The following is a 21,556-nucleotide window of genomic DNA, read 5'->3' as shown; positions in this document are numbered from 1 at the left end:
GTACTGATATAGAATATTTTTTTAAAAACTTATTCTTATATTCTTTATATCTTTTTTCTACATCCACTTTCATATTTCTATATCAATTTCTCTTAAAGAACCGATATAGAATCTTTTTTTTGAGACTTATTCTCTACATTTTTATTCTTTTCTATTTTATCTTCTCAAAAATATATATTTGAAATATATATTTGAAGTATATATATTGAAATATATATTTTTTTATCTATTATAAAATATTAATATTTCTATCTCTTTTAATTATACATAATGGGCTTTATCGGGTGGATATAATTCTTCTTTCAATCATAAAATCTAAAACAAAACTCGGACGTGAAACTAAAATATATCTAAAATATTACTTTTTAATTTTAAAACAATTGCCCCTCGCGTAAAATATTTGATAGGTTTTAAAACTTTTCAAAGTAAATAGGTCGGTAGGTAGTTATCTGTGTAGGTAGGGATTTATTATCTACAAGCGCTTGTAGAAAATAAATTAGGCCGGATAGATAAGAAATATGTTAGATCGGAGGTAGGTAGGTAGAAGAAATAAAAATGTACAATTAGGATCAAGGCTGTAATGCAGCCTTAATCCTAATTAATGAGGCTAGTAACGTTTAAGATATGTCGGATGTTTAAGATAGGTAGGTAGGATTATATATACTATGTATATTGTATAATATTGTATTTTATATGTAATATATGTAAACTCTATTATATTGTATGTTATATGTAATATATGTAAACTCTATTGTATTCTATTATAATGTACAAAAAATTGTAAAATGAAACTTGAAAATTGAAAACACACTGATAAAGAATTGTAATAAAGCAGAGTAATAGATATCCTTTTTGGAATTGCAACTTTTCAGACGTATATATTTGTGTACCGGCAAAACACCTTTGTGTAATATACATGTTTTTTTGTGTAATTTGTATTTATACGTATATATGTAGTTTTTGAGAAAATAAAATTTATAAAGCAAAAAGCAGCAAATGATGATGTAAAAGGAGATGATACACTCCACGAATTCTGATGCTGCTCGCTAAAATAATATTATTTTCTTGACTATCACATCTTTTCTTGTATATCACAATTTATATTGTGTGGAAAGTTGCAATGTTTTGTTTTATTCTTTTCTGTTCTCCTTTCGTATCTTCTCATCACGAGATCGGTCATTTTAAATTTCAAAAGAAATCAAATCCACGCTTGTGAATATACTCACACGCCTGAAGAAGGTGACCATTTGGACGCGTGCACGTAGCACAGAATAGAACCGCATGCTGTGGACATAGCGCACCGACATTTTGCTCGTGGACTGGATGCGTAGTTCCAATGTGTACCACTCGTGGACATGCGCTAGTTTACAGGGCGGAAAAGTGATTACACATTCTTTTATGAGGCCGTGGCCGCTCTCATTCTTCTCTCTGCTCATGATTGTTATGAACCGTTATTTTCAGTGCGCATGGGCGAAAAAAGGGATCTCTCTGCTCTGATTGCATTGAGTCTAACCTGTTTATCCCGATCGACTAAATGGTTTGATAATCGAGCTAAACAATATATTTGCGTGCCTAGAGAGATTATTTAAAACATTTGTAACTTTAGTGTAAGAAAACAAACAGGTTTATACTTGAAGAAGTTATTTACAATGGTGAAACTGACGCCAGATTTGATAGAGCAATCGATGCAATACATTAATCCTGTGCGAGACCGCGAATTAGATCTCAGAGGTTCGTATACGTTGCTATTTCTCCAGTGTCGGTTTTGTTTTTTAGTATGTAACTTATTTCGTTAATCGTGGTTTTATTTATGTTTCAGGATATAAAATACCCACTATTGAGAATCTAGGTGCAACCTTGGTAGGTATATATTCTATATTCTCTGAAGATTATAAAAAAACAAATTTATACTTTGAGTTGAAAACAATATTTGTTTGTATCTAGTTTTGTTTTGACACTCAGGATCAAAAGAACAATATGTTTAAATGTTCTTAAATATTAATGTGAAATATATTTACTTTTAGATGTTTATATTTATGTGGTATATGTTATATACACAGGGTTATCAGATATCTGGAATTGGCTCGGATAGTTTTGGATTTGATAGTCTAGGAGTTTTAAGTGAGTAATTGTTGAAAAAGAATAAATTATTAACATATAGAAACAAAAAAAATATATAAGTCTTTTAGACTTTATCTCAACGTTGAAATTAATTTTTCATGAAATCCCCTGAAGTATCTTTCCTAAAATATGATATAATCCTGTGTATACAACAATGCTACTGTACATACATATATAAATTGTTTTTCAACAAAACTTGTGTTGGACTTGATATAGTTTACCAATTAGTCACTGAAAAAATGTTACTATTCTGATTATAATATATTCATCTTGTGTTTGTTATACATAGGATCAATTTGACACAATAGACTTTTCTGACAATGACATACGTAAGCTCGATGGGTTTCCGCTACTGAAAAGATTGAAAACATTGTTCTTCAATAATAATCGCATTGTCAGAATTGCCGAGGGATTAGAGAATTGCATACCAAATTTAGAGACTCTGATATTAACTGGCAATATGATAGATGAACTTGGAGACTTAGATCCTCTGATATCGATGAAGAATCTTAAGAATTTGTGTTTGCTTCAAAATCCAGTATCGGCTAAGCCGCAGTACAGACAGTACGTTATATACAGATTTCCACAACTGAGATTGCTCGATTTTCGAAAAATCAAGCAGAAGGAACGTGAGGCGGCGATAGAATACTTTAGAAGCAAACGTGGCAAGGAAATGGCACGTGAAATAGCAAAGAAGGCAAAAGCACAAGCAGCCGGTGCGTCAGCAGATAAGCCTTTAACTACTCCTGAAGAACGTAACAAAATTCGTGAGGCAATCACGAATGCATCATCTTTGGAGGAAGTGCAAAGGCTTAGCAAATTACTGCAAGCTGGTCATATACCTGGTGAGGAACGATTACAGAATGGTATGTTGTTTTACATGTTTTCACATTTAACTCAAAGTGACACATAAGATATGAATTCTATAAAACTTTTTTTTTTTTTTTTCACTACATTACAGGAACTGCAGAACCAATGGAAGAGGATGATGATTAAATTTGTTTATTTCTGTATGTAAAACACGAAACTTCCTATTGTAAGTATTAAGCTAACCAAGAGTACAGTGTATATCATATATGATACTGATAAGAAGTTGTATACTACACAGATGCCAGTAAAAAAAAAACATTTCAAAAAGATTTTGCTTTTATTAAAAATAAACATGATTAATGTGTTATTATGAAAATTTATTGTTGCCTTGAAGCGATCGTTAAAACTGCTCTTTATTACATATACATAAGACGAATTTTAATACATCAATATGTTTATATATTTCAGCAAACCTCAAATAAACACTTTCTTCGGACTTTCCTTCGGATTTTATTCTTGTTAAATTCCTCCTTTTGTCCTTTGCTATAAAATATTAAGTAATAAATATAAAAGATTTTTTAGAAAGTTTTGGTTTTCACAATATTATTTTTAATGCCAATGTGTATATGATTCAATAATTAAACAATTGATTTATACAGTAATGGTTTTTAATAAAATGAGAAATTAAATCTACAACATATATGTAACATATGTGTAACAAAGAAATTGTGTAACGCGTAAAGAAATGCAAATGAGATATGGTAAACTTTTGATATATCGATTTAATAACAATTTAGATACGTAAAGAATTAATTACACTTGAGACACAGTGAGTGTAAAAAAAAGTTGATCTACATATATATATCTACGCATAAGTACACATATATGTATAATATATTGTTACGAGAACATTACATAAGTTAGATCAGTAGATGTCGGTAGTCAGTACGGTGCGACGGAACGTAGTAGTGCTCTTTTACTCACACATGTTGAATATTAATTAATAACAATGGGTAACTACATTGCCACCTACATAACGCATCCTGATACCATGCCTAAAACTGATGGAAAACCGACGTTCGATCCACTAGCGGGATTTCCAAACGGTCGAAAAGTTCGTGGCAAGTATCTTTGTTCAAACCTAACCTCACATATGCATTTGTATTTTAAATTATGATTTGTTATTATTATTGCTCAAAATGTCAATTTAAGCTTTATATCTGAGAATATTTAAAATGTATGTATTCTTGTCAGAATTGCACGCTCACACATTGCCATCAAGTTACTTCAAATCTCTTTCTATGATTGGGATTATATGACATTTGTGAAGGTTGACAGTATTTTTGGAAAGTATTTAAAAATCTTGTTAGAAATTTCATAGATATATCAACGTTTAATTTAGTTGTTTAATTTAGATATTATTTAAATTATTTGCTAAGATAACAAAATTGATATTTATGAAGTTCAGATATTATTCAGATTACAATGGATTTACTGTAATCCACTATACTGTAATCCATATCTCTCATTGTTAAAACAACAAGGAATTAAAATTGATTTTAAAGTAAATTTTCGAAATACACGAAGAACCTGGGTCTGTAGGGCTCGTATTGGTCTTTTTTTTTGTTTTTTTTTTACTGTCACGAGTAATTTCAATTACTCTCTCATTGTTGATGCGTGTGGTTTATAGAAATGCCGTTATCAGAAGAGGATATGATGGCTTTCAAAGTTCCAAAAGAACAACGTGATTATTGTGCTCACAAGTGGCTGGAGTTACACGAATGTAAAAGGCGTCATGCTCCCTTGATGTTAAAATGCGCTCACGAAAAACACGAATACAACGCCTGCTTCGTTGACGAGTAAAAAAACCACCATGCTAGTTCAAATATCTATATTATCCATACGTATATACATATATATATATGTTTATTTGTTACAAAGGTAATACTAATATATAAATGTTACATGTTGCAGTTATGTCTTAAGAATGAAAGAATATGAAAGAGAACGACGTCTTCTCGAAAGAGAGAAGAGGATAAGGTTGAAAGCTCAAGCAGCAGCGGCGTAAAAATCTAGAACTTTGATGTTGATTCATATCTAATGAGATATAGAGTGCATACGCGTATGTAATAAAAAAAATCTCTGTTGCGTTCAGTTATTGTATATACATTTATGTTAATAAAGCATGTAACATTAGAAATTGTCAATTGGAAATTAATAATTTATGATTATCTTAAATACTAGTTATTCTTGTAAATTGTTCCTTTGCAAATATAATTTTCAACAATATATAGTTATATATTTCTTGTTGACAATATATAGTTAAACAAAATAATTACTAAACAAGAAGAATCCAGATGAAAAAAATGTTGCATGTAATAATGTGGTGTCTTTTTATTATTTATTTGTTTATTATTACAAAACAAAAAAAAAAGAGGTACAATATGTACACAAGTCGGCACAACGCGTGAGCGAATGTGCGCGGCAAATTGTAACCCTAAGATTGGAGGTAAAATTACCGTCTCGCTACGCGAGACACTTGATAACTTATTAATTACAATGATTGAACCTCAAAACTTATTTTTATCGTGACGTTCTTTATCTGACGATCGCGGTTATAGCGCGCGACATTCGCAACATTACTACAGGTACCTAGATAGAGCGTGCGCGCCCTTGCGTTTCTCATAGCTGCGCAGCTTTATACGAATGAAAATCGATAAAATAGAAAGCGCTGCGGACGTGCAAACTCCTCTCCCGCATCTCCTCTTCGACGGTATCGGGTCCGTGTCTCTCCGCGCCGGTTCGATCTAATTCCTCGCGCGATATTCTCGTTCTCGCTACAATAATCTCACGGCAATACATACAACAACAATAGTGATGACATGTTTTAGACCGAAGCCGAGAAAGACGTATATACATATTCCGTTAAATTAAATGATAAATTATACTTCTTTATATCGCGTCGCGCTTTTCTTTTGTCTCTTCTTGTGTCTCACGGTGAGTTTTCTCGACAAGACGAGAAAATCCGAAGTGATAAAGTATATACTGTACAAATATTATATAACATAAGATTTTCTTTCGTGTTACATATATGTGGGACATCACCTGACGTAATTTAACGTCTCTCTTTGTTTCTTAAGATTCTTTTTTTTAAGAATCGCTGAATAAAACTGTGTCATTTTTTTCACCAGGACGAGATTCATCTCGCGCGCATTGTTTCAGGGAAAGACAAATAAATAACTCACTCACGTGTGTATTTTATCAATTGTTCCTCGATATTTCTCAATATAGACTTTCTTAAATTTATAGAATTCTGATAATTCTACCGTGTGCATTGCAGTATTATTCCCTGGAAGTGTCTCCTCCTCGCCAAGCATTCTTGAGCATATATTTTTCTAATTCTAATTCTAATTCTATAAAATTTTTGTATAATCTGAAATTTTTTTGCACGTTAGAAGTCGCGATATGATGCGTACATCTAGTTCTTTCTCACACTGTTATCATAATGCAAGTTGTAAGCGTTTATATGTTTCTTTAATATATATCATTTGACAATTTACAATCTAATTGACTTCATGAAGTATCTCTAAAAATAAAAGAGACTCGCGGATGTGTGCGTGAAACAGGATAAGTGACATTTGACATTTGCTACTCTCGATATTTTTTTTTGTTTTTCGGTATAAACAATTTATATGTAAACTAACCGAACTAACAATTTATATGTAAACTAACAATTTATATGTAAACTGACCCAAAAGAAACAACTCTTCTTATACATCGCAATGTTTTATTTCGGTAATATTCAATCTAATAAGTATTCTTATAGATTGCGGTTATAAACTCTCTTGTCAAATGTCATTTATTTTATTTTACACACTCGAGTCTTCCCAATTATGCAAAAAACACTATAATATTACATTATTAAAGAAGTCTCAGAAAGTTTTATAACTTAATACTTTACATCGACCACCTTCTTGAATTATATTGAAAATATCTTTGTTTTTTTTTATTCTATCCTATCGCGCGGTTCTACTCTTCTTGAAAGATTGATCTCTCGAAGATTTATTTTTTTTTGCCATAGCAATAACATACATTTTATTATATGTATTGCGACGTTCCGCACATGTTAATATAAATATATCTGATATAATTAATATATATATATATATAATGTATACATATATATATACATATATAATGTATATAAGTATATATTTTTATAAATATATATAAATATATATATACATATACATATACATATATACAATTATAAATTATTACACACAAAAATATAGAGACACATTAGATGATTGAGTTTGAACACTCGCAAAACGTGATAACAAATACTGTAAAACGCATTATAGCAAGAGAGAACATTTTAGATTTTAATAAATATAAATGTGTAATGTGCGAGATATTTTATATGGACATATGCAATGATTGAAAACTGTTTTTATTCTACAAAGTCAACATCTGTAAATGATTTTTCGCATTCTACTGAAATTAAAATTTTTCCAAACAATTAAATTGCTAAATTGTTTGCGATAACGTCGCAATAATAATTATATAAGAACATTTTTAATTTTTTTCATACATTCTTTGTAGCGATTTTTCTCTCGCTAGAGAAAACGGCAAGATTTTGCGGAAGGCACGTGTATATGTATATATAACGTATATATTGCTACGCGTGTGTTTTTTGTATATTTACAGCATAATTATGAACTGATGAGCAAACACTGACACATCGGGAACCGATATGTACAATTTGACACACGACTTGCACTTCGCACAATTTTCAAACCGATTATTTTATCACGTTGTTCTGTAACAATCTATATAATATAATAGAAATTCCAACATCGCATATTATCATCTATATTTTTTATTATTAGTTTTTTCTTTACACAATTTATTAAACAAAAATTATTTTCAGTGTTCTAAATTGCAAGATTTTTTTCAGCAAAACAAAAATAATTAGATTTATTATTTCTTGTTATTTATAGTTTTTAAAGTTAATGTGTGTGTTGAGTTTTGTTAAAAATTGATTTAAGCGACGGAGGCCAATCGAAGAAATGATAAGAATAACGTTTGAAATTCGGTGCTTCAGTCGGTGCTTTAGAAATTTCGGTCCAAGTTGTGCGCGAAAAACCTGAGATGTGTTTTGTGTGCATAATGAATTTTATATATGTATACGCGCGGGAAATATGATAAAAATTTATAAGAAATCTTCCTTACGGAAGCAATCTTCAGGCTTGACACCAGTGAAACGTTTGACCTCGATCTACCGGGAAAGGTGATGTTCATGTATCAAGAACTGATACAATATATATATATATATCGACAATACGCGACCGAAATAATCGCATCTCTGCGTTTATATATCGCGCCTGAGAGATTTCTAACACACATTGTGCTTTTTCTCGCGTCGTTCTTATTGTATTTTTTTTTTTCAGATAAACAGAGAGCTCCGTTAAAATCAATCTGTTGGCCGACCAACTCATCTTCTAACTTCTTTTCGATTATAATAATTCCTGGTTCCCGTCAAATTTTTCCAGTCCTTCGTTTTTTTAATATTGAGTTGTTACGATATTTAGAAAATTTAAAAATGGCTGAAAACGACTGGAAAATTTTGTCCGCGGCACAATATGTGTTTTTCTCTACTGATTTTAATAGTAAAACGATAATTACTAAGATAATCTCTCTCTGTCTTTCTCTTTCTTTCTCTTTCTCTCTCTCTCTCATTTGTTAATTCATTGACGAGCGCAAAAAGGCAGGTTTTTGAAGTCAGAAGCCACCAGTGTTGAAGCGTGCCACATTTTGACGAGTACGCGACATGTATTTTCGTTCAACGGCGGAACGAAGATTCTCTTTTTTTCTTCCCCATGTGTCTCTTTGTGCGTGTTCTATTCAGCCTTGAGTTGTTTCGCGGGTTTTCCTCTACGATAGGAACTTATGTAAAAGTCGGAGAAGAGCGCGAAGAAGATCGTCGAGTGAAGTAGTAGCAGACCCGCCACTAATTTCGGATAACCACAATCGAAGACGAGAGCCTGCGCGCTGTGCACGAACACCACGAAGAACTGCACCTGAAAAATCGACACGCAAACAACTTTAGCACAACAACAACAACGTTTGACATTTTCCGCAAATAGTTTTTCGGTGAGTAAAATGATCCGATAAAAAAAAAAAAAAAACAAATTGTTCAAATGTTCTTACTTCTCGTGTGTAAAATGTAAGAAAAAATTAAATTCAAACACACACACACAGTGTCTCCGCACAATTTCTCTGTGTGTTTATATAGAGAAATTAACGTGAGTCATTAATATTTAACAGCCCGTGTGCTTTCGCAAAGCTGGCTGGTTTCGTATTTTATACGCGACGCGTATTATGTTTTTTTTTTTCCTCAAAGATCTTTTTCTCGATATTCGCGCAGCTGTGTGGGTTGCGCACAGTCAATATCATAGTTTGACCGACTTTGTTATTGCGACCGAATAGTATCGAGCGATTTCAACAAAATGCGCCAATAGGTAGCGACAACCACTATGTGCGCACATATATCTGCGACCTATATAATGTATCAGTTTTTTTTTTTTTTTTCAACGCGCAACTGTAGAGAGAACAAACCGTGAATGAAATAATATCGGCAATATACAGGGAGGAGGGGGGAGGGAGAACATTTGAACACGTTTTATCTTACATACAATCGACATTTCTCACGTGCAAATTACCAAAGACCGGTGCGTTAAAAAAATCAAAAACAATGTAAAAAACTGGAAGAAAAATAAACATCCTGTATATTTTGGCTCCTTACCTGTTATTGACATAGACAAAAAAAAAAAAATGTATTCAATGGCACGAGTGTCGTAAATACGTAAATGTCAGATATCGATTATAGAAAGTATAGACAAACGCAAGGGGCCGAGTTTTCGCACGTCTTGGCACAGACGGTTAAATTTACCGCGCGCGTTTATTTAAGCAAAAAATTGCACTTTGTTTTCGATGTAACTTTCGCTATCGTAACTAATCTACTTTTAAAATCCCGTTTCTACCCAAAGTGTACATAAAACAAGACCTGCGAGTGAACGGTTGTCAGCGACTTGTACGCGTTACTTCGAAAGAAAACTATCTCGCTCTTATGTATTTCTTAATTAAAAAATAATATATATATATATATATATATATATATATATATATTTATGTCAATCTAAAGTAAGTAATATATATATTTACGAACATTTTTATCTCACACTCTGTCAGATATATCACGTTAGATTTGCAACAAAACAGATTTCACGTCGCGCCAACGTGTATGTGCGACGCATTGTCACGTGCGAAATCTTCCGAATTGGATGATCTTTTAAATTTTCGACATATAAATGTATAAAAAAAAATAATAATAATAATTCGCCAACTAATCCCAAAGAGAGCAACTTAAACAACGATTAATTTTTCTGTTTCACTTACGTAAAAATTCGTATTGCACACACGTATTTCCTATACACGTATATCCTATTTGTTGTGTTCTATTCCGCGAAAAACTATCATTATAAAATGTTTACCTGACCACGATCTTTCGCAAGTACGGAATACATGTTGGCATTGCGGAGCCAAACTAACGCGTTTTAGCGCGAAAAAAATCTGTCGATTTGATCTAACGTTAGTGTTGCGCCACAAAAACAAAACTTCTTTTCGGTTGGGGGGGGAGGGGGGAGGGAAACGCGTTCGATTGATATCCTTATTTAGTCTCGCGATAAAATCTCTCGAGTGAGGGAAACACGTCGTAAATCGGACGTAAAAACGAGCGTGTCGTTGGATAATACGTACACCTGTATACTTTGAGCGAACGTGTGTGTGTGTGTGCGAGACGATGGTCTCTTGCGAGATAAACTGGGATAGGTGAGTATATAGGTGAGGCTTCGCAAGGTATGCGGGGCCGGTTCGGTGTGCGTCTCGCGACATGCCGGTTGCAGCGCGCGACAGAACGGCAAGGACGTTGGTGATGATGATGATGATGATGATGATGACGACGACGACGACGATGATGATGCTTGTGGTGGTAAACGGCCGGAGACTGCGATGGCGCGTAGTACCAATGGTGGTAACGGGTGATGGTGGTGGTATATCGTATGGACATATTGGAATGCCAAATTGTTGCGCCACCGCCGCGACCAGCGTGGTCGGCCGAGTCCGGCCAGCTTAAAGCGAGGTCTAGTCAAGTCGAATTGCCCAACGTTTGTGCGTTGTACTTTTCACTTTCCATCACCCCTACCCGCGCGCTCAGTGTGAAATTTTTGCCTAGGCAGAGACCGAGACCGAACCGATCTAACAAACGTCAATGGCCGATGGCCCAGAATCCGCGAGCGATCGCGCTCGCCAAGTCGCAATGTACCCGCCGTCGCGCGGCGGGGTGACCGCACCGCCAATTTTCCGAACCGGGTTCCCCTTTCTAGCCGCAAAATCAATTTTCGAATAGATATGTATATAGTAGTATCCCAATTCACCGGAATGATGATGAGAATGAACGAGAGTCCCGCTGACTTCTCTGACGTTTCTCTCAGCGCGAAAAGATGAGAGGTATAAGAGATTAATTTAATTAAACGTTAACCTTGAATCTACGTTTTGCAAAATATCTTTTATATACGCGTTCTGATAGATAAAAAAAGAGAGCTAGTTGCTTTCTCTCGAAGATCCAATGTGTGGAAATGAGAAGAACGTAATCTCAGCGGAGAAGATAAGGAGCCAAACCCCGATAGTTTGGAACGACGAGATACTGGAAACTATAGCAGCACGTTACTGTGCTAACGGTGACTATATATGTTTTGCACGGTCTCTTTATTTGCTTGATCTAATAATTCTATCTGGTTTTTTGTATATAACATATATATATGCGTGTGTGTATTGATTTAGCAGCAATAAAACAGTAAATAACATTTGCAATTCAGTATCTTCGAACGATTTAAATTTAAGCTTATGCAACGTTTGTTATACTGGTTTTTGCACGTTACATTGTAGGTCGCTATGTAAATTCTGAAACGCTGTTTGGCGGTGCAGTTTCACGTTGGTTAAAAAAAAATGCGCGATTAATTTAAAGTCTTCAGGGCCATCGCAACGAGAAATGCCAACTTGCAGCAAGACCTGTTTTTAACGTCTACATCTACCATAAAGCAGCATACCACCGACGCACGTTTTTTTTTGTTTTTTTTGTTTTTTTTTATTTTATGGTCTACGAAAGTAATTAGTCTGACAAAAATATATAAGTCGGATATAAAAATATCTAAGTCATATTTTACGTTAATTGATTATTCGAGAGTCTATCTCTCGTACTTTTCATTTACTTAATTGTGAAAAAAAGTAGATACATAAAATTAATTATTAAAATTACTTATTAAACTTTTATATTTTGTGTGTGTGTGTGTTTTTTTAATTAATTTTGTTTGGAAAATATAAAGATATATAATAATTTAGATATTCGTTAAAAAGTTATTTTTCGAACTCTCGTCGCGAAAGATTCTTCTTCTTGTGTGAAAACTTTTTGATCTTATCGTTATTATGTGTCTGTGAAGGAAAAGTGCACGCGTGTTGCATCGAAACCTGAATGTATTATGGAAGAAGAATAAACACGCGTTTCTTAGGAGGGGCAATTAGCATATTTCACGTACTACTGATGGGCACCCTTTAAATCTTTTCGCACACACACACACACACACACACACACGCGCGCAGTGGGTCACTAATGCCCGATCTCCGTTCACTTTCAACAACATGGATTATTATCCGCTCGACGTGAAATTCATGTTGTGCAAGAAGACGGTATCACGAATCGGTTTGATTCACACACGAGAAAAATTACTCGCTACTGCTCGCGCTCGAAACATTGTATCACGTGTGTCGCATTGTGTTGCGTTATATCCATCCTATCGTGTCTAGCAACTTCATATATATATATATGTATTACATTATATATAAAATATACACGTATTGGTAGATAATCAATCAGGTTCAATTATATATTGTGTAATACAATATTGACACAAGAGTTATTAACTTTTAACTTGCTAGAAGAGAGTTATTAACTTTTCTTTTTGACATAAGCAGATATAATTTTTTCAATTTTAATTTATAAGTCAAATTTATTTTTTTAACTATAATCTGTAATTGTAAAATTCTAGATTAAGAAAAAGCTTTTTATAATTTTTTTTTTATTAATTAAGTTTTCGAAATTAATCTTTAACATTTGGTGAAAAAAAAAGTGAACGTGTGTTTGTTTGAATTTTATTCTTAAAATATATATATATCTAAACGTGAACGTGAGTGATTGTTGCAACGTTATTCTGGAAAAAAAGTTGTGTTTAATTTAATTGAAAACCTAATCTCTCTACTCACCAATTGTACTGTGGTCAAATGCTTTTTCCACCACAAGAACTTCTGATATTCCGGACCCATGGCCGCTAACATGTAGTACGCGTACATGACAACATGCACCGCGTTGTTTATAAGATTGCCTAGAGTACCGTGGCCACCCGCAATGAATTTAACGCAGATCCACGTCTCCAAAGGTGTGAGAGAATGATGATACAAATGCAGGAATGTCACCTGACTGTCTTTCTTACGTAACACGAAGAATATCTGAAATTCGATGAGTAACAATATTACGACATTTTCTAAATGTTCGCGCAACATTCCGTATAAGGAATGACCTGAATTTTTAAGTTCGCTAATTTACATAGGTATGTACACGGGTTACATCCGCTTTACCTATCGTTAACTTGCGACAAAATCACTGACCATAATGATCATTGCGAAACAATACAATCTATGTCAAAATTAACAATTATGTGAAATTAGAACATTGGTATATAGTTTTTATTAAAAACAAACTAGTCAAAGTACAATTTATTTTTTTAATATTTTTATCCTTTATATTAATATGTGTCGATATTTGATAATTTATATATATGATTCTCAAATTGATTGTATTTTTTTTAAGTGTATATATTAAGTATATATATATATATGTGTGTGTGTGTATGTGTGTATATATAATGTAGTATATGTATAAACAAATATATATTTATGTACCATAGTGTGTTAGAGAATGAAATAGACTGACGCAAGACAAAGATAATGTTCGTTATCTCGCTTTCCCTTCCTCTGCCAAACAAAAATGAACGATTTGATCTATGCAAGTTTCGAAAATATCGTTTCGTATTAACGAGACGCGCGATATCTGATTTTAATCCATCCGAATACGCGATAGACGCAATAGTGTGATGAACACATTGCTCGAAATTGAGCAACGAACGATAAAAAAAAAAAAAAAAATTCGTTTCGCGATGATTCGTACGTTCGCTCGAGTTTCGTACAAACTCTGTCGAAAGCGCAACCTCAAGCACAACCTTTTTTAGACGCTTTCTCTCTTGCACGAGGGTGGATAGGTAAAAACCATCCACCTCGCAAATTGCCGGCTCCCCCGGTCTGGATGCCTGACAAACAAGTGGTAACACAGCCATCGATTAAATCCGCTTCTTTAATCCGTACAATAAGGATATGATTGCGTGTTCGGCAACACAGTCGCGGGCGCTGCTCGCTCGCGCTCGCTCGTGCTAATGGAAGCGATTGCTTAAGGGTTATTACGCTGCGAGAAGGGATACACGGATCTCGTTCTCTCATACGTGATTATCCGATTCTTGTGGAACACAAGCTGGACTGTTCTCCACTTTAGTTTTTTTTTTTTTTGTCTAATCTTTGACTTGATTATTGCGTACACGTACCGCAACCACGTTTTCGTCAGATCGTAGTACAATAATTCGGGTAAAAAAAAAAATGTGCAATGAATGTTTTTAACTACTGTTACGGCGAAAAAAAAATAGATTTTTATTTTACGCGTAAGTTTCGAAAGCAAAGAGAGAGTTTCGCAAGTAAAATATTAAAGAAAAGTGTCATTCATTTTGCTCGCGTTTGATCTCTGACAAGAAAAACGTTTTATATTTCGAAATTTATATTGCGCGGCTAAGTACACCGAGAAAAATAATACTTGTGATTTGTGTGTAGTGTTAAATCTAGTGTAATTATTTTTTTTTGCATACCTACAGCATGATTCATATATAGTTTGTTTTTTATTTCTGAGTAAAGTAGAAGAACAATTTCTTGTATATAAAATAGATGAAAGAATATAACAAAAAACATTTTTTTGGATAGACTCGAGAAAAGATAAAATCTCCAACTACTAAATTAATTAATTAATCAAAAAAAAAAAACTAAGTATGTGTTTGCGACTAAATAATGTTTTGTTCAACAATTTACTTCTCCGTTCTGATCACAACCTATTCTCTGGTTTTTCTGACTTATGGCTATTCTGATTTGGTAGTCAATGTCATTCGTGTGGGTGGTCAATTTATGATTTTAAAATATTTTAATAAGAACTTCTTTTTGTGAATTATTCTTTTTGAATCTATTAGCTAAAGATAGTTTGAAATAATAAAGCTGGGAGACTTGTTTTAACAAGAATAATTTATATTTATTAATTTCGCAATGCCATTCTGGATGGATTTTGTTTTTTTGTTTTTTTTTACGTATGAGTAATATATATTCTTTTTTTTACTCTTACGAAAAAGAACTACTGGCGGTAATATATTGCGGCAGTGGTACGCGAAAAAATTACCGGGGCATTCTGTATAATTGAGTAATATTCTCAGTGATTTCTGTAATACCTAATAATATTCTTATGTCATTGTCAGTAATATTTATATTACTGACTTTATTTATATATAAGCGGCAGTAGTTCTTTTTCTCGTAAGGGTATACGGATGAGATAATATATGTTCTGGTTTATATATATATATATATATATATATATTCTTGTTTATATTGGATGTAAAAAAATAACCAATTTAATTTATAGTCCGTTTTAGTTAATAATATTTATAGTGTTTACAAGCGCATCGCGCTCAATAAAAGTGCATGTAAAAGTGAGTCATACCGTGTCAGCGAATTCCGTAAATTTGCTGATGAAATACCACCAACAAAGATTCGCCATCCTCAAAGCGGACGGGTTGTGGGAATAGTCGACCGGTTGACATTTGTAGCTGTAATCTAACAGCCATCCGGACATTAAATGCTGCAAGAAAATAGAAAACTGTCAATTGGTATCTTCGAGTAGCTTTAATAAAACAGTTATATATCTTAGTTTAAATTTCAAATCATATTGAAGATAAAAAAGTTCTCGAATTAAATTTCTTTTTTCTTTTCTTTTTTTTTTTTTTTTTTTAAATATTTATAAAAATGTTATTGGTTTTCCAATGCAATTCTTTTGATATAAGCTGCTCAAGCACACTTCTGTGTAATATATAAACATTTGCTTTACACTAAAGTGCTAAATGATTACTTTTGATTTTCCCGTGCGCAAATAACGTTGAAAATAACGAGAGCGAAATATACATACGTTATATATGTACGTCATAGAATTATATATTCTAGAGATTTATACTGAATAATAATAATAATAATTATTATATTATATTNTAATAATTATTATTATTATTACTGAATAATAATTATTATTACTACTGATCTATATAATTATTGTATGTTATTCTTTTACAGATTCGATTTTATTTGTTCACGATTGCGATTGTTCTTGCATTACGTGTTTTTAGCAGTTCTCAAATAATAAACTAACAATAAGTAAAAATTTGATTTGAGGAGAGAGTGTTTTGAGACTGTATTTTGAAAACTGACAGCTATGTTTTTGTTTCATATAATTTACATATTTTGAGCTTTGCGTTGATGTTTCGTAAATTATTTTATTTTGCCCACTATATTATTTGCTCAATAATAAGAACAACAGCTGTTCGTGTTTTTATGTTTTGCAGTGAACCAAAAAATTGGTAGGTGTAGAGACTTAAAGGAAGCAGAAGTATCTTGAAAATCTGTCCCATTTTATGTGTATACAAATAGTTCTTCCGCTGATCGAGACTCTCTAAAAAAAAATGACTGAGAGAATGCGGTTTAGTCACTTCTGCAAAAGAAACTTTCGCGTGGATGTATAACCGTTCATTATCTGTTTCATTAACCGTAAAAATTCGTTTCTCGTTTGATTTCCAGCTCAGCATCTTACTTTGTTGTATTCAGTCGTGCGCCGGAGGAGTGGCGGACCACTCGGAGTCTCTTAGCACTTTGTGGAAAGTCGAAAACAGGATGTTTCGTTGCTAACGAAACGCGCACTAGCGCATAAATCGATTAAGTAACTGCGAGTTAAAATGTTGTTAAGAAATATTACCTATTTTCGTATTTTCTGTCATTTGATATTGTGGTGTGTAAAAAAAAAAAAAAACGGCATAAAACTACCAACAAAACAAAAAATACATTAAAACGTTTGCACAAATGCAGATATATGAGAAGAGAGATCAAAAAACACAGTTAGATATACACATATATATATATATATATATATCTGTTATTTCAAGTCAATTGTAACTATTCAAAAAACAAGTTGAGAATTTGGTTTTATTTTTTTCTCCGTGCGTATTGTCATGAAATAATTAAAACATGTCTAGTAAAAGACACGTTGAGAGAGAAATAACTCGACGAAAAAGAAGTAGAAAATTATGGCACAATTGTGAAAAAAATGCCAATTAAATAAATTAAAACAACAAGTTTTGAAAAAAACATTTGCAACTTAATGCGCGTTAAAGAGGAAAAAAATCTGGTTGTGAAATCGATCTCTGTATAATAAATGGATCCGTAGATAGATCTTATTTTAAACTTGTCCAAAGTATAACTCTATAACTTTACAAAGGTACCTGCTAAACAGAGCCGTGCAATAGTAGGTCAAGGCTACCAAGGCGAAGAAGCGGAGATCGTATCTATGGCATACCGGACGCGTATGCGGGTTCTTTATTGACAAGCTTTCTATTAATTTACGATGAAAGAACTCTGACAATAAATTCTGACCAAATTTCAACGAATGTATGTGTGTTTCTGTGATTTTCGTTTCGCGTGATTTTTTCATCACAACACGCGCGCAAACCTATTTGGTTTGAAACCTATTGATTTGGCGACAATGCTCATTTTGTTACATGTCACATCACAATTATTAATCATTGTTATTCTCAACTGAAAAAATTTGACTCACACGTATTTTTTATATTTTGTTCAAATCTTTTAATTTGATCGAAATATTTAATTTGTTAAATCAATAAGATCGCGTCGAAAATTTTAAACTTGTTACACATTACTCTTTTATTATTTGCGTTTTAACACGAGAGTGGGTTTTAAAATCGTTCCGGTTTTTAAATGCGAAATTTACGACTACGAGTGTGTCGTTTGGTACACACTCACTTCGATTAAATTTCTCGGTTAGTTTTACGTTCTCTGTGCAACCAACATTGGTAACATTTATATCGGCAGCGATTATCGTACGGGAAATCGTATATATAGATAACGATATAGAAAAATTCTATTTTGTCGATAAATAAATTTGCTCGATCGAATTTCGCATCGAAATCGCAATTAAGACATTAATGAAACTTAATTAGAACGTGTCTTACGAATTATATTATCACCTGTTTGTATACCGGGTAATACAATAATAATAATAATACTAGAACACGTTTGTTCCGCGCGTGGCGTAAGATAATTGATGAAAATTCCAAACCTAAAGTAAGCTTCTGCCTCAATCTATTGCGATTACGATTAATTCTAATCATCTCCTTTCACCGCGTCACACTTTGATGACCGTGTCGATCTCCGTGAATGGGACTCGTTTTGCGGCAGTCAACTTCGATATCTCAGAGCTTGCTAGCCGCTATCCGATCCTTTTTGATTTCAAAATGCGGTGTAGGCCGCCGATGGCATACTTACATCGTAGCCTATATAACAAGACCAGAGAAGCTGTTTGACCGGCTTCCACACTGCTAGACAAGTTCGCGAATCCCGACGGAAACACTGAACTTTGCGCGTCACTTGCTTCTCATAGAGAGAGAACATAATGACGGCTATAAGAAGACGCGAAAGTCAAGGGTGACGGAGAAGGTCGTGATCGAGCTTTCTCTCTCTCTGATTACCTTCTCTCGTTTTCTTCCTTACTCTTGTAATATTATACTCTGTTGCTATTGCATTCTCTCTGCGAGCAATGCGTTCCCGCGCACCTAAAGGTTATTACACGATCGTTAATTATAAATTTTCTATAACATTTTTCACATAAGACATCCACTTTTCTCATTTCCCTTGTTGTCATTCAACGTTCGCTTAAATAACGCGTGTACCTTCTCTAATTATGTTTTATAATGCACGTAGTTTTTTAATGTCGTTGTAGTTTTTATGTAAATGTTTTAAGTGTTATTTTATCAAAAAAATTTTTTATCGAATGAAATTCATTATCAAAAATATTTTCAATATTTTTATAGAATATTCGAGTCGATCTTGTTAGTGTTTATCTCTTACGTTTGAGCAATTATTTTTTTGATTTTTAAAAAATCTTTTTTTTTTGTATTGNACAGAGCACATATTCCTACATCAAAATTTTTTAATATCTTTAATATTAATATTGTAACATTTAAATATTTTAATATTAGAACTGTAATAATGTTGAAATTTTTTAATGGCAAGAATGATTTGAAAATGATTTAATGAAAAATGTTGCGTTTTTAATTGGAATATTCGAGTCGATCTTGTTAGTGTTTATCTCTTACGTTTGAGCAATTACCTTTTTGATTGTTAAAAAATCTTTTTTTTTTGTATTGNACAGAGCACATATTCCTACATCAAAATTTTTTAATATCTTTAATATTAATATTGTAACATTTAAATATTTTAATATTAGAACTGTAATAATGTTGAAATTTTTTAATGGCAAGAATGATTTGAAAATGATTTAATGAAAAATGTTGCGTTTTTAATTGCTAAAAATAACACGCAACAAAAATGACATTGTGATCTCTTAACGCGAGAACTTCGCATTGTAATCGATCGTGTTTCTCGAAAATATATATAAGACAGAACGCTTTTTTCTCGAACGCACAATGTATGTTATAAAAACAATTGTCAAAAACATTTGAGAGATTCTTACCTCGTAAAGCATTCCTAGCGAGAAGACAACTTGAAACGCGTTGTATGCTATTAGAACTTTTCTGAGATTGTATGGTTTTCTATTAGCCATCATACGCGGGCCGAAAAATACAACGATGTACATATAAAGGAGCACGATAAGAACTGTCGGTATTGGTGAGTCCATCAATGGCCAGTCATTAACACGCGGATCTGAGATTGTCGTGAGAATCTCTGTGTATTGATCCAAAGCCATTTTTACGAGACCATGAGCACCCACGAAAGTCCTGTTCGAATCCGTCATTCCGATCCTCAATTCCGGCTCCCTCTCTGCTACCAATTCCGCCGCTGCCGACGCCATTTCTAAAAAAACTGCAAATTAAATTTTCATTAATGCTAATATATTTTTTTACGTACAAGTAAATCAGAAAATTAAAAGTGTTTTTGTGTGTCTGTCTATCTCTGTCGTCTGTCTCTTTCTTTTTTTTTTTTTTATTCAACCGGACATTCTATCTAGTCTAAGACACGCAGGTATGTTAATCGTTTTACATCTTTTTTGGGAAAATTTAACGTCCTCAGAAATATCTCGCGTCGAACATTATTTCACGGTAAAAGGTTAATGTCCTTCCTATGCGGAGATGTCTCTGAGATGTCTCTAAGATCTTATATTCCAAGGCCGCATACCTGTTCGAATCGAAAATTCGGCCTTTAATATACTTTGAATTAATTTCTTATTAAGTTTAACTTTGTTTTTTGCAATTTTTATTTCAACATGGCTAAATCTCGAAACTGAACATTTATCATTGTTCTTGATCGCTTATTTTTAATTAAAGAGAATAGGGTAAATATTATTTCTAATAAATTTGAATACATACATAGCACATGTCTTTTTGTTAGAAAAAAATATGTCGATAAATTTATAGTTAAAAATTTGTAGTCTAAAATTTATTAGTTTATTTGTATATCGTTGTTTGTGGCGCTTTATTTTGCAAAATTGGTGCGTCTAAAAAATTTAATATTACATTCACAAGTGTGTTTCCTTCTTATGCGTTGCGAGAACTAAAATGCTTGCATATATATCGAGTCTTCTCAGAGACAGATGCGATTCCGCAATCGCTTGAAATCCGCTAATAAGTCTTTCCGCTCACGTGCGCTATTACGCATAACGTGTATTTCTAATCGTTCATCAGAGTGAATTTAACATAGATGTGGAACACGACGGGTCGGAAGTTCGTTGAAGTCGTTAAAGAATCTTGGCTTACTCATCGTCATTGTGTCGCGCTTTCGCTTTATGCAAGAATGCGAACCCTTCCCTCATCGATCCCGTTGCCTTCTCGCGTTTTCCTCTTTAATAAATCACTGCGTTAGTTTTTTTTCGACCCAAACACGCAACGATGTCAGGGAATTGCAAATAAAACACAGCGTTGAGTGCAACGCGCTAATTTATAGACAAGCTCCTTTGTTTCTAAGAAAATTTTTAGATGAACACAATTAGGATTTTATAAACATTGCAATATAATAAATTCTGATCAGCTCAAAGTATAAATATATATATATATATACATACTTTGATATAAATAAA

The 21,556-nt window shown here is 33.0% G+C and overlaps 4 protein-coding genes across 5 annotated transcripts in view; 3 read left to right on the top strand and 1 right to left on the bottom strand.

Moving 5' to 3' along the window:
• The first annotated feature begins 1,443 nt into the window (after positions 1 to 1,443).
• LOC109856618 (probable U2 small nuclear ribonucleoprotein A') lies at positions 1,444 to 3,499 on the top strand. 2 transcript variants are annotated; one of them, XM_020432089.1, is made up of 5 exons: positions 1,444 to 1,731; positions 1,820 to 1,860; positions 2,411 to 2,987; positions 3,083 to 3,157; positions 3,400 to 3,499. In XM_020432089.1, exons 1-4 carry the CDS (start codon positions 1,650 to 1,652, stop codon positions 3,115 to 3,117), a joined length of 735 nt encoding a protein of 244 aa, XP_020287678.1. In that variant the 5' UTR covers positions 1,444 to 1,649; the 3' UTR covers positions 3,118 to 3,157; positions 3,400 to 3,499. The 2 variants fall into 2 exon arrangements, with proteins under 2 accessions (XP_020287678.1, XP_020287677.1); XM_020432088.1 differs by lacking the exon at positions 3,400 to 3,499 and having other exon boundaries at positions 3,083 to 3,296.
• Positions 3,500 to 3,664: 165 nt separating this feature from the next.
• On the top strand, positions 3,665 to 5,138 carry LOC109856620 (NADH dehydrogenase [ubiquinone] 1 beta subcomplex subunit 7). The gene is made up of 3 exons (XM_020432090.1): positions 3,665 to 4,052; positions 4,622 to 4,790; positions 4,906 to 5,138. The coding sequence occupies exons 1-3, from the start codon at positions 3,941 to 3,943 to the stop codon at positions 4,997 to 4,999; spliced, it is 375 nt and encodes a 124-aa protein (XP_020287679.1). The 5' UTR covers positions 3,665 to 3,940; the 3' UTR covers positions 5,000 to 5,138.
• A 3,232-nt stretch (positions 5,139 to 8,370) lies between these two features.
• LOC109856617 (elongation of very long chain fatty acids protein AAEL008004-like) overlaps positions 8,371 to 21,556 on the bottom strand; it is a 25,012-nt gene continuing 11,826 nt past the window's right edge. The window contains exons 2-5 of the mRNA XM_020432087.1: positions 19,997 to 20,346; positions 15,908 to 16,045; positions 13,312 to 13,554; positions 8,371 to 9,014 (exon numbers count right to left, since the gene is read on the bottom strand). Coding sequence (XP_020287676.1) covers positions 8,835 to 9,014; positions 13,312 to 13,554; positions 15,908 to 16,045; positions 19,997 to 20,335 — 900 coding nt within the window. The 5' untranslated portion in view covers positions 20,336 to 20,346 and the 3' untranslated portion in view covers positions 8,371 to 8,834. The remainder of the gene's footprint in view (positions 9,015 to 13,311; positions 13,555 to 15,907; positions 16,046 to 19,996; positions 20,347 to 21,556) is intronic.
• Positions 9,018 to 21,556, top strand: part of LOC109856616 (elongation of very long chain fatty acids protein AAEL008004-like) — a 62,847-nt gene continuing 50,308 nt past the window's right edge. Inside the window, exon 1 of the mRNA XM_020432084.1 lies at positions 9,018 to 9,087. The gene's annotated coding sequence lies outside the window, so the exon portion shown is untranslated. The remainder of the gene's footprint in view (positions 9,088 to 21,556) is intronic.

The sequence above is a fragment of the Pseudomyrmex gracilis genome, unplaced genomic scaffold, assembly GCF_002006095.1.
Source record: "Pseudomyrmex gracilis isolate BER0280 unplaced genomic scaffold, ASM200609v1 scaffold_126, whole genome shotgun sequence".
Classification (NCBI taxonomy): Eukaryota; Metazoa; Arthropoda; class Insecta; order Hymenoptera; family Formicidae; genus Pseudomyrmex; species Pseudomyrmex gracilis.
The sequence above is the reverse complement of the archived record's forward strand: the minus strand, read 5'-3'. Positions and strand labels throughout refer to the sequence as shown.

Excerpts from the sequence above, each read along its gene's own strand:
- LOC109856618 (XM_020432089.1), top strand. The coding sequence starts at position 1,650 with ATGGTGAAACTGACGCCAGATTTGATAGAGCAATCGATGCAATACATT. Across the intron at positions 1,861-2,410 it reads AGAATCTAGGTGCAACCTTG|GATCAATTTGACACAATAGA; the intron begins GTAGGTATATAT and ends TGTTATACATAG. Across the intron at positions 2,988-3,082 it reads TGAGGAACGATTACAGAATG|GAACTGCAGAACCAATGGAA; the intron begins GTATGTTGTTTT and ends ACTACATTACAG.
- LOC109856620 (XM_020432090.1), top strand. The coding sequence starts at position 3,941 with ATGGGTAACTACATTGCCACCTACATAACGCATCCTGATACCATGCCT. Across the intron at positions 4,053-4,621 it reads AAACGGTCGAAAAGTTCGTG|AAATGCCGTTATCAGAAGAG; the intron begins GCAAGTATCTTT and ends TGTGGTTTATAG. Across the intron at positions 4,791-4,905 it reads AACGCCTGCTTCGTTGACGA|TTATGTCTTAAGAATGAAAG; the intron begins GTAAAAAAACCA and ends TACATGTTGCAG.